The following is an 18,177-nucleotide window of genomic DNA, read 5'->3' on the forward strand; positions in this document are numbered from 1 at the left end:
CTCCATTTTTTGAAGTATGGAGTTGTAGCGTTGAAGTATCAATATTTTTAAATAAATGCATTTGTACATTACAGTGAGCGAGTGTCAGAGCCAGACTTTGAATATATATTTACAACACAACTCACAAATCAGCATCCAAATGTGGTTTTGTCATTTTCAAACACTCTATTTTGGTTATCATACAAATACGTTTTTATTGCACGCAAAGGGAAATACACAGAAATTGACAAACTACAGAGCAAGGAACAATCGGAGGTACAAATCTGTCCCACAGACAGATGATCTACAAGATCTTACATATTTATACACACACTAAGGTTTATTTAGAATAGCAGTCCTAAGTGTCTCCACCACTGAGGCTTTTCACTGAATATTTGGAGTTATAGAGTTATAGTATTCATATTCATTCAATCAGATGATTTAAGTAAGAAGAATGATGGATAACAAGTATTGGTTTATAGTTTTGAATTTGGAGAAAACTGATCAAAATCTATTGTGTATGAAACAGACGTAGCTCAGCAAAAGACAATTAATATCTCCACCACAGTATGATTTGCATCAGTTTGTGATGGATGTCGACATCAGTCAGAATAGTTCAAGCTTCACCTCAAAGTTTTTGTTTCTCAAACTCCAGTCTGTAAAAAAAATTTAAAAAATCATAATTCTGGCAGAAACACTGCCGTGCTCAAACATTTATGCTAAAATCCAAATCCTCAGCCGCCATGAGAGCTAATGTTTACTCCGACCGTGTTCACACTGAACAGAAAGGTTCAGGTTTCATATTTTGGAGCGGCCTTGTGCAGAGAATCCAAACAGGCCTGCCTGTTTTCTCTAAATGCTGATGATGAATGAACAGACAGTATGAATAGGCGCAGTGTTATAAACACACTTTCATACCACAATATCCTCCAACACACTCACACTGACAAGGAGGGGAAAAAGGTGGTGGTGGCAGTAACGTGTTGTACCATGCACCACCTTCACTAGCCCGCAGATCTACTCCTCATCTCCAGAACTAGTGCTTGTTTAGTTTATGTCTCCAGCCTGCGTGCCCAGAATGGGCAGACCCGGCTGCCTCTGCTCTTTTTTTCCCCCTTTTTCTTCCATTTTGTGGAGATTCTTGTTCTGAGTGAAGCCTCCCCAGAGAGCAGCACTCCACGCCACAGCGAGCAGTCAGCCGTCAGCCTTTCCAACAGGTCTCCCCAGCTGCTGCTCCACCACCAGGTCTGGTGTCCAGCTGTTCTGACACCTCCAGGATGGAAACCTCCTCTCAGCCAGCTGCGGGGAACTCAGACTGAGGCAGCTTTCAGTCTGTGCTCCCTTTATCCTAAAAACACTGGATGATGGGAGCCCAAGAGTCAGATAAATTACCTTTGTCACCTGAAAACTGCTGGTTAAAATCTCCAACCTGGTTATGTAACTAACACTCTGAACAACTGCTGTCGTTGTGGCACCTTTGAGCAAGGCACTTAAACTCCAGCAGCTCCAATGAAATTACTCACTGATTAAAAGTACAAGACTGTGGTTGTACTTATGGCTGCAACTAACAATTGTTTCGTCTTTAATTGTCAGAAAAAATGTAAAAAAAACCAAAACAATTTATGCCCAAATTGATATATTCAGATTGCTTATTTTGTCCAAGAGTTGAATACCCTAAGACATGTCATTTACTATCATAAAAGTGAAGTAAACTAGCAAATATTCACACTTGAGAAGCTACAAATTTTTGGGAGTTTTGCTCCAACAAGACTAAGACATGCTAGCAGTGGTTTGAGCTAAATGCTAACATCAGCATGCTAACACGCTCACAATGACAATACTGTTAAGATGCAAATGTTTCAGTGTTCTGCTTTGAGGACACGCGCACGACACACAACGCACAACTCTTTTCCAGGACACCACACTTTATTCACCAAGTGTTTTCAGCCAGCTCAACCTGATGAAGGCGGGATAGTGGAATGTTAACGAATGTCCTGGAGAAGAGTTGAATTTATCATATTCACCATCTTAGTTTAGCCTTTTTATACTCTAACATTTGCTAATTAGCACTAAGTACAGCGGAGGCTGTTGGGAATATCATTAGTTGCAGGTTTGGACTAACTTGGACCAATTTATGACCTGATGATTGTGTAGATGAAAAGTCAGGACATCACCATATTTATTACAATTCATCCTGAGGGGAACTTAAATGGTGTGTACCAAATTTCATGGCCAGCTATCAATTAGTTATCAATACATTTCACTCAAAACCAAAAATGTAATCTGATGGCAACACAAGTGGAAAAGAAATCAGATCTTCAAACTCGTTAGAATCCATCGTCTAGGATACATAAATGTCTGTAAAATATCTAATGCCGCTATTTCACTGAATAAGTGAAAACTTTGACCTGCTGGTTATTTTTGAATGAGTCAACGTCAATGGTTTTGTAATACAATATTATGATTAGTAAGTAATTAAGTTTTAAGCCTGATGAAGCTATTAATAAGTATATTTACTTTACTTCTGACCTTAAATGGACTCTTAAGTAACAGTTGGTTACGCTCTGTGGCAGCTTTTCTAACATCCCTACAATATTTCTTGCTGGGGGAATCCCATCTTTCAATCTTGTGTCTCAGGATAGTTTCTCAAACCTCGAGTCCAGAACACCAGAAAGACTCATGTCCCTGCAGATCAGACTCTTCATCAGCTGTGGAATTCAAGCACAGAACTCAGAGGCTTCAAGAACGTAATGAATCAGTGAAGTGCGGCTCAGGGATTAAATGCAGTGCTTAGACCTGCCACTTGTCCTGCCCAGCTGCTGCTGATGGATGCCAGCGGCGATGGAGAGCATTATATAACTACTCAGACTGTTTTGACATCAGCTGCCCTATCTGGGTTCAGAAGGGCCAAGTGAACGTCAACACACTAAACTTTAGTCACTGGGGCAGCGCAGAGTTTAGGTAAACAGGAACGCACATGGCACTTGTACTTCCTGAAGCTGTTCACTAAAAGGGTCTGAACAGCTTCTGTAGGTGCATCACTGACTCTTCAGTGCCACTAAAGCTACTGAATCTCCCCCGTTGCAATCACATGATTAATATTTCACCGATTGCACTAATTATAGTATTATAGTAATATTACTATAGTATAGTATTTCTGTAAAACTTTGGCACAAATTTAGTTAAACCAAAAACTGCATTCTCTATGGTTGCAAGATGCAATTATTCTCATTTTTGATAGTTTTTTATGAGTAAATGTTACATCTTTAAAATGTCAGAAAATAGTGAATTTGCCACCACAGTCGCCCAGAGCCCAAGTTGACGACTCCAGATTGCTTGTTTTGTCCAACCAACAGGCCAAAACCACCCAAAATGTTTAGAGCTGAGGCGATTCATTGGTTGATTTTGTTTCAAGCAAAAATGCCAAAAATTCTAAAGTTCCAGTTTCTTAAAAATAATGATTTGCTATTCTTCTGTTTTGTGTCAGTGGAAATTTAAAAAGTTTGTGTTTTGGACTTAAATTACACTATACAGAAAGCCAAAGATATGTTTGAGGTTTAGTTTTCTTGTTTTTTGACCAGAGAACACTGATAAGTAAAAATTTCAGCTGTAAACTGTGTAATTTAAAACTCAAAAACTCAGTTCATCTTCATCAGGACTGTGTCGTTGTGGTTTTGTCAGAGTTGACTGACAGTGTTGGAAACATCAGCCAATAACCACAAATCACATCTTGACTCAACTATTGCTAAACTCTGATTATAACCATAACTGTTCTAACTTTGGGAGAAAGTAGTGTGTTGTAGGACGCTGTCACTTATAATAAGAGGTTCATTGACAAAGTTTATTTTATGTTTGTATTAAAAAAAAAAAAATTGGCTGATATATCATTATTAGACTTTTTAAACTTGACTTCTGCTTCAATTGAACTTGAGTTGAGCTCCAGTCCTCACATATGAGAAGCTGGAAACAGCATTTAGCATTTACTTAAAAAATAACTTGAAATGATTAATTGATTATCAAAATTGTGTTTGATATTTTTTTTTTGCTAATAATAGTTTCAGCACTAATTCATTGTCCTTTGTAGGAGAAGCAACTTGGCTGGACTGTGTTCAATCTCGAAATCTGACAGTTCAGTGATGATCTCCAGCTCTTTGGACACAGAAGAGGCAGTGTGAGATTTCAGAAAAGTAAATCTGTGATATGAACACTGACTAAAAAGGAATAAGTACAACACAAAAAACAATGAGTGTATAAAATTCAGCCAGTATTAACACAAGAAGTGTTTACATGAGCCTCTCCTCCTACACTTCCTCGTACTGTAGGAGGTCTTTATCTTTTCACTATCAGAGATAGAAGCAAATTTACAAGCTGCAGCCCGCTTGAGCCAAAATCTAAAAACATCTTGAGTTTGTTCGGTGTGAACCTCCATCCGGAGTCAACAGAACAGTCTGCTGAGTCCAGAGCTCTATCATGGACCACCAGCACATCACTCGCTGGCCCTCGAGTCCAGCCAAAAACTCTCTGGGACCTCGATCGTCCGCAGGCCACACACTCGTTGACCTGACCAATAAGCTCCCTGGTGGGTCTGCTTGTTTGCTTTAACAGCGCTGTTGACCCTCCATCCTTTCATCGACACAGTCACCATCACTGAATCCACAGACGGTGACTACATGCTCCGTCTGCTCTCACAAACCATCACCCTTCTCTTCCTCCTCCTCTCCTCTTCCTCCTCCTCTCTTGATGGTTGTTTTGTCAGTTTACTGACAGACATTAGTCGCTGCTGGTCGGTTGCCTGCTCCTCTCCACAGCTTGGTGTGCATGACTGGATACAGTCAATGGATCCCTTTGCCTTGTATGGTGCTTCACAGTTGCACTCATTAGGGAATTTCTGCAATCTTTCTTTCACACTTCCCAAAAAGCACAAGTCCAAGTCTGGAGGTTAGAGTCACGGTTATGTTTGTGAAAGGTCACAAGTTCAAACTACAAAACACTGACCGACACACACAGTACTAATTGTAAATCTATATAGATAATAATTTATTATTATTTATCTGATAATATTATCAGATAAATGCCTAATTTTGAATATCTGAGCACTGATGGCCGATCTTGATTATTTTTACTGAGTGATGTGGTTCATGTAGCAGCATTGTGACAATAGGAAATTGCATTGGGTGCCGATGTGTGTGTTTGGGTGCACAGGGAAGAGAGGATAAAAATCATTGCTTGGCCCTCATGAGCCCTCAGTAATCCTTTAAACTGGATTAATGTAATTTGCGTCTTCACTGTCCATCAAGGGTAAAAAAAACATAAATTTGCTTAAAAAGCAGGAAAAAATATGTTTTTTACAGTGAAAACAGGAACTTTTAGCAGATAAATGATTTGTTCATCGTCATAAAATTAAGCACCAACTATTTTGACAATTGAGTAATCACTTTGAGTCATCTTTTAAGAAAAAATGCAAAATTCTCTAATTCCATGTTTTAAAATGTGTTAGTCCTGTTTGATAGTAAAGTATCTTTGAGTTGTGGACTGTTGAATGGGACAGAAGAAAACATTTGAGGTGGCATCTTCAGTTTTGGGAAACAGTAATAACCATTTTCTGACATTTTATAGACCAAACAACTAATTGATTAATCGAGGAAATGATCAACAGATTAATCGATATTGAAAATAGTCATTAGTTGCAGCCCTATAATGAAGCATGACTTTTCACGGTGCAGATTTACAAAAATGAGCTAAATGCTAACATCAGCATGCTAATGTTGCTGCTTATGTGTAGCAGGTATAATGTTTACCACCATCTTAGTTTAGGTCATAAACAATTTTTTAAAAAAATTGACCTGATAATGGCGCAAAATGGACAACAAACCTCTGCACCAAATTTTCTAACATTCGTCCAAAAGGCTAATTGTTGAAACATTTCACTCAAATCCACATATGTCAACCTCATGGTGGCGCTAGAGGAAAGGTTAGGGGACCACCAAAGTCAGTGGTATCCTCTAGGAACCATGAATATTTGTACTAAACTTCCATGGCAATCCATGTTATTTCAATCTGAACTGAAATAGTGGACAGACTGCTGAGAACTGTGGGCCTAAGTATTTCAAATTGCTTAAAACATTTCATCCATAAAAACTGTCCTTGAACATGTCTAGGACCACCACTGAGCTCATGGCTGTTCATTTAAAAGGTTTCTGGCATCTTAGATGTAGACATAAAGCTTTAAAACTATGCTTTGTTGTAAAGAAAAGTCTGAAAGTGATAAAAAATCTTTTTAAAGTTCTCTCATCACTAGCTGATTTGTATCACATGTACATTTGTCCCGCAGAAAAACAGAAATATGAGGAAGAAGTCCACTACGTCACAGAAAAATGTGAGTGTATGAAGTATGCGACGTGGCTACAAACAGAGGCAGATGTTCCACACACACAGACTGACAGATTTAAGTCTTGTCCCACCCTGGCTTCACCAGGACGAGCGGGAAGCGAAGGTTGGAAGAGACCTTGTCTCAACTTCCCTGGAAAAGTGGATGGAAACAGGGAGATATGGAGCAGAGAGGAGGAGGAGGATGGATGGGGGAGGTGGGGGTCAGTAGGACTAAACACTCCCTCCTGTGGGGAGCAGGCTACATGGTGTTACCGCATCTTCAGGAATGTGATCCTGTAATAGAAAGTTCATCCCTCAGCTGTGGACTCAACAGTCACTATATTTAGGATGTGTCCAATCAGACTGGAGCTCCACACCAGTCAGACAGCAGATGCTTCCTCTTCCAACTCACTGGATCGCACGCTGAGTGATAACGAAGACGGATCTGGTCATTAGGGTCAAAGTCAGACCTCCCTCAGAGGAGTGTTTTCCTCTGGGTGTTTCCTCTTGAGTGAAGTTTTAATAAAGACCGTGGAGGTTATAAAGTTGTTCTACAGTCCTCGATGACCGTGTATCTGGCAATGTGACGGGTGCTTCTCAAACTTTTTCACGTCAAGGACCCCTAAACTGAGACCACAGACTCCCATCTGATAAGTTTTTTTGCTTTTATATGTTTTATTTCAGAAAGTGTATGAAACCCATGACGAAAACAGCAATACATTCTGTCATTGTTTTACTTCTGGATGGAATTATAGTGAAAATAAATTATTCTCCTTTTTGCTGGGGACCCCTGGAACCCACTCAAGGTCCCCGGCCCTCACTTTCAGAACCACTGACTAAATGTCTGGCCAAAATGTGCACACGATGATTCACCAATGGGAGTGGACAAGCTGCAAATCATCTCTGACAACCCCAAACTTCACAGCACAGACGTTTTTTTTAATATTTTCTTTCCTTTTCCCACCAGTCTTACGCGTTCACAATTAAACGTGTCGCATTCCAGCAGTCGTCATGCTAAAAACCGCCTGTGCTATCGTCTCCTGAAGGCTTCCCAAACCGCTTTTCCAAATGAGGCTTCATTTACCAAATACAATCATACTTAGGCTGGGAAAACCGGCCACTTGATCATAAACTCGATCTCGGGTTAAAGACCAAAAACCACAAGAAAAGAAAATAAATTCTTCTGCAGTCTTGAGTCTATTAACAAGGTGGATGGTTGGATTGATGTCAACACTTATAAGGGATTTTTTAATCAAATATAAAATTGATACTCTGATAAAAAAAAATTAAAAAAAAGTGTAATACAGACGGGTGCTTGCATGACAACATCACACTACTTAAACAAAGCAAATAAACATGAAATATGCACTTTGGAAAAAAAACATCAGAAGTGAAGGAAATAGAGAAAAAATAAGTTTCTGATGATTCAAGCTGGAAAAACTGGTCTGATGAAGACGTTGACGACATCAGCTTCAACTCCCAGACAGTCTGTAATGCAGGTAATCAGTAACATTATGCAGGTTTTTCAGATGTTTTACAAAACATCTGATGGTTTCTTGGTGTGATGAGTTAAAATTACTTTTCACATCAGTAAACACCTTGTGCTATTTCTTCTGGATATTTTGTAAAAAATACATTTTGTTTGGTGCATATTTTAAACAATTTTCAGGGTGTATGCCAAAAATTAACAATATTTTCTGTGGACTTTCCTGATGCATGCTGGAGAAATATAATTTACTGAGTTTTGAGAATTTCAAATTATTCTCAAATTCGTGCCTGTTTTATAAAATTTTAAAATGGTTTGGCTCCTCCTCCACTATATGACTTTGTTTACACTCGCTCAGTCAGTTCTACTAGATCCTCTGTACGAGATTGTACCAGACCATTTCATCACACAGCTTGTGAAAGCTACAACTCAGTGGATATGAAGAGCTGCAGTTCCATCAGTACGTTCAAAACCAAATTAAAAAAATCTGCTAAAAACTACTCATCTCTGTCACCACTGACTTTAAATTTCATCTCACGGTCTTCTCATGAACGCAAATAATCTTGCTTTTAATTTGACAAGCTTACATTATTAATTTCTAGTTGACATTTTGGGTGTATGTGATGTGTTATTGTATGTAGCTTTGTATTATGTATTATGTGTCCTGTGTGTTTTTTGCTTCGTACTGTTTATTATTGTGCTGTTATATGTTTTAATTGTGACTTGCCGAGGGGACTGGAGAGGAAAATTAGCTATAAACTAACTCTGGTAGAGTACATCACATGGTAGCATTTATATTTAACACTGTACAGGGTCCAAATAAATACAATACAACAACAATTACTTTTTGATTCATTTTGATGTTGGAGATACAAAGAATTTCAACTTTGTTTGCTGTAAACTTTTTTTCAATTATACAGTCAAAAGCTATGAGTAAATGTTTTTTAGGTGACACCCAGGGAGTTTTGTGTATTTTTACCTTGTGATAATCATCAGCTGGAGGTCACGGTTTACTTATCTCTATTTGTCTTTCATGGAACTCAACTCTGGTTTGGCAGGTCTATTCACTGCATGGAGATGTTTCTTTTTTTTTTTTTTTTTTTTTTTAAATAGAGGGAAGTCTGAGCGGTGAAAAGTTAATGCCCTATGTGTCAATGACCAAAATTCTTCTTCTTAACCCCAAATTGCTTTTTGCAGCCTGCAGTTTTTCAAATGAAATACAAGCAAAGACAAGTGTTGACAGAAAACGGTACACAGCCAGTTCAGCTCAATTAAAAGTTATGAAAGTTATCCTCAAGTGAGCTCTACTCAGAAAAGGCAACAAACACACACAACTAACATTGTATTCTGAGAATCAGAACTGCTTATTTCAGTGGACAGCGAGTCTCATATAACTGTCACTGCATCAATCTGAAGTAGAAGTAACCAAAAACTGAGTCCGAGTTCTTTTCTTTTGTCCCATCACAGTGGATCGTACACATCTTAGTAGCACTCAGGGGCAGATTTTATAGACTAATGGTTTTCTTGACTTTTGACCTTTAAGACACTCAGTTCCTATTTGCTTGAAAGCACACAGTCTCATCCCCGCCACCCAGTGCTGTTTAGTATTTATACAGCAGACTGAGCTCAGTGTACAGAGATAGACTGTAGCAGCTGCTGCTGAGTACTGAAAATGTAAACCAGTCTAAATGTACGGGATTAGAGAGATTCTTCAATACACGGCTGGTGAAATATCCACTCAAACACACTCTCCGCCTTCCAATATATATCATTTTTATTGTACGGACAGAAAATTATACAATTTGAGAATGTAAAATAAATGATGAGTCAAAACAGAAAAGCAATGTGTAAAAGAGGAAGCAGATCGGGGAGGTGGATTCACGGAGGGGATTCACTGGACAAACATGCTGGATCTCAGTTCTTCTGATGCCTGAGGAGAAGAAAACACACTGGTTAGATTAACTCCATCTACCATGAAATATCTGAAAGAAAAGTCAAAGATGATCAAATAAAAGCTATAAAAGTTAACATGCTCTGTTGTGAATTTAAGCTATTTGCAAACAGAATTTTCTGAATGGGGTTTCCCACGATGCTCCAACCACTGGGCTGTGGGAGTTTTTTCTTTTAATGACGCAGAGCTTCTGCCACGTTCACGTCATATAGGATGAATGGTAGAGATGGAAAAACCTGACATGTTGACTTGCACAACTTGACTTCATGTCATTGGACAACCTAAGACGCGGTCGTGTGAGGGTTACAAATACTGAACACTGACGACACTTTACAATATCCATTAAATTTGGGTTTAATTACCTCGATTGATTTTGGCTGACTCGAGGCATCTGTTTGGTTTTCAGTCACTTATTATTAAGCATCGAGACATCTGAGACTTGATGTGAACACCATTTAAAATTTGTAAACTTATTATTTGCTTACTTGTTTATTACACTAAATACAACCTGAGAACATGAACGCAGCATTACATAACACAAGTCACACGCACAGAATGACTCATTTTGTATCAGCGAGGTTGATGGGATCGTTGATGAACAATAACTGTTGCACTCCAACGCACACTGCCAGCAACAACACTGTTTAATGTCATGGAAACTTGTGCAACAAACGTAGAAGGAGGGTAAGAAAGACTAACTCAAGGAGATAACCTCTTCAGTTGAGTGCTGAAGTCATTTTTAAACCTAACAAGCGTTCCCCACCCCTTACATTGGATTCACTTTAGGAAAAGGCCAAATGAAGAGGAGGAACAATTACAGTGACCAAAAAAATGTTTCATTGTACTCATTGTGATTGGACTATTGTCTTCAGATAGACTTGATAAAATATGATTGTCCTTTAGAGGTTTACATGCACATACAGGTGTTTCCAGTTATTCCGTCTGATCAAATCTCTACTAACGTTGAAGTTTGGTGAGTTACCTGATGCCACTGAACAACAATTTGAAGAACAATAAAGTTGTGAGTTGACTGATCCCATCAGACGCAGCAAAGCTAACAGATGAGTCTGAACACACAAAGACAGTCCTGAGAAGAGCTCTTATCAGGTAGATGGAGTGAAAACACCTGTATGGGTAGGCCGGGACTGTGTTGGTAAAAATAGATTTCAAAGACACAGTGACTGGACACTGTTCTGTTAAGGGCATCAAACCCGTGACTTTTCATTAATGACTCAGTCACGCTGCCTTTGGCGTACACACCTAACCCTTGATGTCAGCCTCTGCTGTGTTTAAATCTGTCAAGCGGCACATGAACCTCGTAAAGGGATGACATAGTGCGCACACAGGCCCTAATTTGGTCATTGACACCTCATCGGTCTCATCACACGCAACAGCGAACTCCAACATGGGAGGCAGGCTGCGGCCAATCCAACACAAACAACAAGCAGCCAGGAGTCATTAAGCATCCAGCTTCATTGGCGAGTACAGTGAGGAGGTTTACCCTCCCCGCTGGCTTCGGGAGATGGCAGAGGTGTTTACATTCCACGGTTAGTGACGGGTGAAACTAGGTTAGGCTTGGAAACAACAGCACAGACCTGCATTGTGCGTTATCACATAACGTTACTTCTTATGAAGACGGCCTGACAGCTATGTGGGTGTGAAAGGTACGGCTTTATATGCAACCTTGACTGTACTTTCACTTTGTGAGCAGCCATGCTACCGTACGTCTGTCCAGTAGTTTGATTTTTTAAGCTGTGAAAATAATACTGCTGCGGCCTCGCTGTCTGCTGGTTCCAACTTTAAAGATGTGCTGGAGGGAAATTCAGTTAATATATAACTGTAAAGGAAAAAATAACTGACTTAAAATGTCACGTTTATGACATTTTGGCAGTTTGAACCTGTGAGGTGGGACAGGTAGGACAAACAGTTCAGCAGCAGGTTTTTCTGTGCCAACAAATGGGGAAATGGGACCAGTGTGGTGAACATCAGCGGACACTTCAGGTTGCTTAAGTTATGAATGAATAACAAGGCTCAGGAATGATTTGTGTGAACATACCGCTGCGGTGAGAGCATTTCTACTCGTCGATGTACTCGAAGGGCTCGGGGGGCTCTGGCTCCTGCTCTTCCTCCTCGATTTTGGGGCCGTGAGCTGAGACGGGCTCCACCAGCTCCTCCTCTTCCTCGCTGGTGTCCTTCATGATGATGATCCCACCTGTGTGGAGCTGGAGGCGACACAGAGGGAGGAAAAATCACTAATGGTGTGAGGGAATAAGGGCTGAGTAGGACCACTATACTGACATTTGTGTTTGAATTACAAACGCTCAAAGTCAACGGAACAAGTTGAACTTTCATTTGTTTACATCTCACTACTCACTGTTGACAGTGATGCTTATGTAATAGCTGAAAAAACCTTTACGCAGTTGTAAAGGCCTGGGGGAACCACAATGACCAAGCAGAAAGCACTAACAAATAAAATCCTGCTGGAACCAACAAACATTGTCCACATCCAGGGTCGGATTAACTCTCCAGGGGGACGCAAAGCAGAAATGAGCTGTGGCCCTCAATTGACTCCACAATTTCTCCCACTTTCTGTGTATATTGTATGTACATGTTAGTTAGTAACTTGATTAAGTGCACATTTATTAATCAATATGCACCATGTAAGCACAAGATGAACTGAAATAATAAAGGCTTTCAAAGCAGATTTTAACTTCGGGCCCCTGTAATACGGCGGCTTTTAGTGGTGCACACAAATATTACCAAATAAATTTACAATTAACCAAATTACTGCAAACATAACATGTGAACCTGGAGCCTTAAGGCCTTCCCTCAGGTGTCCGTTGACAAATACCAAATGTGTCACACTGAATGGAGCCTCCATAAAAAATATTTCACTCTTTTGTAAACTTTTTATAGCTTAAGTGATGAGAAAAGGAAGCGAACAAGTGTAGACTAAAAAAAAAAAAGAATAAAAAATAAAATTCTGAGGAAAGGAGGTTCATTTATTTAAAAGTAAAGGTCAGAAAGGAGTGCACTGTGCAGTTTTGGGGACTAGTCTCATAATAATCATTATTATTTTTACTATTATGTTTTTTTTATTCAGTTATTTAAATTGTTATTTTTTTTCTTTTTTCTGTGCATTTACCACACCCACACGTATTCACATGTACAGTACTTGTATTACATAATGTGTGATACTTTGCCCTCTGAATGCTGCTGAAAACACTGTAGTTGTTGAATGACTGTGTTCTCTATGTCTTTCAAAAAAAATTATAAAAAACAAAAAAAGTGGAGTTTAAAATAATTAATTTGTGGAGATGTTCAGCATCACTGACGACAAGACAGGAAACTTCATATTAATTCAAGCTGATCCACATAATAAGTTTTCAACAAACCACCAGACATGAACCAGATTTCAAGATAAGTCTGTAAAACTTCTCACTTCCTCAACCTGCCTTTGAATGGAAAAACAAACCCTTTAAAGGAAAGTGGTATAAAAAAAATTTTTTTTTAGCAGAGCAAAGACACCATTTTGGCATTTAATACAATAAGTCATACAATGTAATACTCTGAGCTTAGCTTGCTGGACACAAAATCAAACAATACTTCATCTTAACAAGACTGGGGTGAGCGCTGATTGGGTGACTTTGCATCGCTCTGCAATTTACTGCGGAAAACTGTCAACATTTACAGCAGCACCGCAGTCGTCTGGTTTATAGGCCTGAAGAGTGCAGAGTTTCTGGAGTTGTAGATATTCGACGGGCCAAAATCAACCAAGAGGCTGAATCTTGATCTGAACAATTTATTTTTAAGGGAAAACTCCTCTCTGAGATACTTTTACATTGTTAAATATCATAAAAAAAGTTATGTTCAGGTGATATTATTGTGTGTAAATGTTGTAATTCAGATGTCTCTGCAGAATTCCTTGATGTAACGGTGCTATAAATAATTTTAAATAATGTAACCGCATATTCTGTATATAGTATCCCGTCTGATTAAACTGCACTTTGATCCATCACAGACAACACAGAGGGGTTTAGTTACCGGTTTGAAGGGCTGGTAGCGGCAGGTCTCAGGCATGGTGAGGACTTTGAGCTGAGCTGGCATCACTCTGGCCGGGTTCTCGAGGAGCTGGAAGTTTGGCTCCGCCTCCTTCTTCTTCTCTTTCTCCTTCTCCTCGTCCTTCTTCTCCTTCTCACCCTCCTGGACCTCCTGTCGCAGCAGACACATAATCAGCATTTTCCGTTATTACTTTTCTTTACGTTCTCCCCACTGATTCCGCTGCCGTGTCGTCTTCTTCTTCCCCCCCCCCCCCCCCTCTCTTTTTATATTTCATGTATAAATAAAATTGTAATAAATTCTTCCTTGTAATAAATTCAACAAAAATTGCAAATCATTGTTTAAATCCACCATATTCACACCACATTCGAGATCTATTTTTCTTGTGCACATCTGGCATTATTTGACAGTATGTAGAAGTTATTATTAATAAATTCTGGTTTTCCTTTTTTTCTGTTGTGACTCAGTACTCTCCTGCTCAGGCGACCTTGTTGGGAAATGATTTGTTGGGCTATCAGGCAGACACTGGAAACCCATAAAATAAGACACACAAGAACAAAAGGGACAGGGAGCTGGCAGTAACAAACTAGTTTTGTAATTTAAGAGCAATCTATAGTACATCATCCTCTGCAACACTAACATGAGTCCTTTTTTCTACCATTTTCATGATGAATATATACATTTTTTTAAAAAAATATTTAAATGTATATTTATCAGAGCCCATATTTTTTTTCCCTGTCAATCTCCATCCATTCTAACTCAACATATTTTAGTGTTGATATATTTAGTGAAGAAATAAAAAGATCAGAGCAAAATAGGTGATCTAATTGTAATCAAAACCGTCAAAAACCAAAGTCGGCTCTATAAATCTGTCACGGAAAATGACAACCAGTGAATTCTGAACCGCCTGACCCCAGTGTGAGCGGATCGCTCTCCCCCCCAGCCGCCTTCACAATAAGCCAAATAAATCAAAAGCCCTGAGATGTGAGCGAGACGGACGTTTCCAGGCTCGTCTCTCAGCACCGGAGCTGAGATGTAGCGTGGCAGAGTGGATCAAACGCTGCTGCTAATGCTCAGAGAAAATCCCAATGAAAGTTATACTGGCTCTGGACACTGGGTGTGTGTGTGAGAGTGAAAACACAGAGGAAGACTTTGACACACACCTACTGTTATTTCTTCTCTAAAAGAGTAAAAGACAAACCATGTGACTGTGTGCATGAATCTACCCTCGGATATAAGTGGCCATGTAGTTGTGATTTTATCAAGTAGTATTCATCCTAAATAAAACAGGATTATTGGTAGAGAAGAAGAAAAGGGTTTCTGGGCATTTCCACTCACCACTTCCATCTTCTCCTCCTCCTTTTCTTTCTTTTCCTTCTCCTTCTTCTTGGCTTTGGCTGTGATGGAGAGAACAGCAGTGGATACCTGCCATGCAGAAAGAGGGAGAGAGAGGGAGAGAGATGGAGAGAGAGAGAGAGAGAGAGAGCGGAGACATTTCCACAGTGTAAGACAAAACCATAGACACTCAGACCTTCTACAAACATGGCTTGAAACGTACAAAACTAGTCAACCACAAAATAACCGCTGCTTGTTCTTCAATTACAAAAGCATCTAGGACTGTGAAATGAAGCAACTCAGAAAAATAGGCCAGAGATGCTAAAACAATAAACATGACGGGCAAGAAAATGATGAGTCTGACAAGGAGGGTTCAAAATTATTCACAAATCAATATGAAGCGAGGTCAGCTACCCTCAACTAATTATTTCAGAAAAAGGGAAAGCAAAACAAGCTGATGTGTTGTGTGGCGCCTGAGCTCTCACCTTCTCCTTCTCTTTCTCCTTGGGAACCTCCAGAGCTGGTGGGTAGGCGAAGGTGGAGGGCTTACAGTTGGAGCGGTACTGCACCTTGGGCATCTGAGGAAGAAGACAAAAAGATGGTCACTTTATTTCTATAGATGTTTCATAAAAATCAACTTCATGATCTGCATTCCAGATAATAGTCAGGATGACCAAATATCTGCAAAACTAATTCCAGCAGCTTCAGTTCTGTTAAAAGTTAATTAGCAAGTGCTAATATGCTAAACTAAGACGGTAAACATCACATAGACTCACGACGTATGGCTGTAGTTTCCTAATCTTGTTTAAATGAAAACCCAATTCAATTTGATGAAAACAAACCATGTTTTACATATTTATCTAACATTTTTTAGCTGACCTCATTGTTGTAGTGAGGTTTTAACAATCATTTTACAATCATGTGAGTAAACCCAGAAAGACCTCATGGTCCTAAAGGTCGGACTGTTATACTGTTGTTTCCAAGGTCAAGAATGAACTGTGAAGCTCAACCAGAAAGACTTACAATTAAAATCTATCAACAGCTTTATTTAACGCTGAAATCAACTGAGGGCTTAACTCCCCACTACTAGCCAACTTTAGTCCCACAAGCAGCTCCAACTTGTTGATTTTTCTTAGTTAAAATAACAGTGAGAAGATATAAACCAGCCAGTAGAGTTATAAACACTTTTTGTTCTTTTAGAGAGACTCCTAAAAGAGAATGTCTGTGAGAAAGGTCATTAAGTAACAGATGCTGGTTGATCGGGGGTTTGTTCGGATACTAAGTGAACTTATGCTGTCCGTTTCAAAAAGACAGATTCAGGCTAAATGGTGAACTAATAGTGAGACGTGAATTCAGGATGAGCACAAATCAGACACTGGATACAAAACGTTTCTTCTGTTTTTGCAGAAAAGAAAATGTCACATCAAAAGCTGCTCCAAAATTTGGCAGCTTAACGTCTTCTCAAATGTCAGACTTTCAATACTGACTTGGTGGTTTTAGACTCCACTTGCTACAAAGCTTCATTTTGGTTGTACATAAAAGAATTTGCTTTGCTTTGTTTGATTAGTTAAGTTTTAAAGTTAAATGTACATTTAACCGGCTAACCGGTTAAAAGCAAAAGAGGGAGTTACTCTTTAATAAGGAGTTTCTTCTAATACCTGCTGCCTTAACTCTATGTAAAAATGAAAAAGCGCTCTGTCAACTTTACGTAGACAAACATAAAAGAAAATCTCCAGCCGCAGCAGCACCAGGTGCCTTCTGTTTAGTGTGAGCCTTCGAATTACAACAAGGCTCTGAAACATAATGATTAAACCGTCTCTATAGTGGAACAGAGCAGTACAAAGATGTGACCAGAGGGGACGTCTTATTTTATATCACCTCATAATTCAGCTGTTACACTGCAGTGTGGAGGCGGGATGATCAGTGAGGCGGTGGAGTGGCTTGATGCCTGCTTTAGTAGCAGTAATTTCTCTCGTACAGCAAAACATTGTTACTTAAGAAGAACAAGTGGTGAGTGACAAGGATGTTCTTTGTCCTGAGGTGATAAACAAAGCTTGTAATAGCTTGTGCTGTGTAGTTAAACAGGTGCTGGGGAGCCTTGGCATGGTGCCGCACTAAGTCTATCAAACTCTGCTGTTCCCCAACCGCCTTCTGCACTCGATCCCTTGTGTATTATTTGGGGCTTTACACCCAGTATATTCTCCAGGGCCTTGTAAAGCTTGGGTTGCACAATACACAAAAGTGTATTGGTGTCCCTGGTGTCAGGTGCTGCTGATTCACGTAGCAGTGAAGACATAATGCCTGTCTAATATTTCTTTAAGATCCCCCGATATGTCACACTGATCCCTTGGCATCAGTATGCGAGTGGCAAGGGGCCCAGAGCAGGCCCACAGTCAGGAGGGCCTCGTTATATTTTTTATATTTTCTGCACCAAATGCAAACTCACCAGACAAATTTAGCTGCCATTTTTTAAAATGCTGGAAAAAGATCACACACACACACAGTATTTGTTCTGACACATCAATCACAAAGAAATCAGCCACTTTAGTACCTTGAGGTCCTTGTTGAGGCAGATTATAGCAGTGGGTGTAAAGGCCAATGACAGGAAGTGGGAGAGGGGGAACCAGAACCAGAACTGGGTGAAGACTAGCAGGCCCACCACTGACGGCATGTGAGTGTGACCCGTCCTGGACTGCAGAGAGATGGTCACGTTACGTCCACCTAGACCAACAGAAGCCAGAAGGGTTAAAGGTGGTTTCAGTATCAACAAACAGGCCTAGACAATGTTGGTTAATCACCAGATGACGTCAGCTTATTCCAAAAAATCTCACTACACACATATATATCATATTTACCAAGACGTGTCTGTCCATAGGCAAATGAGCATCAACTACTGAAGTTGCTAGATCAAAAAAGTACCTTCAGACTGAACGTGAAGCTAGTTTTCGCTTCACTTTATTTGTACAAGTATACAAGGATACAGCCTCGGTCTCAACAC

The 18,177-nt window shown here is 39.7% G+C and overlaps 1 protein-coding gene across 1 annotated transcript in view; it reads right to left on the bottom strand.

Annotated features, from left to right (window-relative positions):
- Nucleotides 1-9,584: 9,584 nt before the first annotated feature.
- The window catches only part of psmd1 (proteasome 26S subunit, non-ATPase 1), a 42,122-nt gene continuing 33,529 nt past the window's right edge, over nt 9,585-18,177 (bottom strand). Inside the window, exons 20-25 of the mRNA XM_044361420.1 lie at nt 17,731-17,900; nt 15,665-15,757; nt 15,183-15,269; nt 13,830-13,997; nt 11,842-12,007; nt 9,585-9,764 (exon numbers count right to left, since the gene is read on the bottom strand). Coding sequence (XP_044217355.1) covers nt 11,861-12,007; nt 13,830-13,997; nt 15,183-15,269; nt 15,665-15,757; nt 17,731-17,900 — 665 coding nt within the window. The 3' untranslated portion in view covers nt 9,585-9,764; nt 11,842-11,860. The remainder of the gene's footprint in view (nt 9,765-11,841; nt 12,008-13,829; nt 13,998-15,182; nt 15,270-15,664; nt 15,758-17,730; nt 17,901-18,177) is intronic.

Source organism: Thunnus albacares, chromosome 9 (assembly GCF_914725855.1).
Source record: "Thunnus albacares chromosome 9, fThuAlb1.1, whole genome shotgun sequence".
NCBI lineage: Eukaryota > Metazoa > Chordata > Actinopteri > Scombriformes > Scombridae > Thunnus > Thunnus albacares.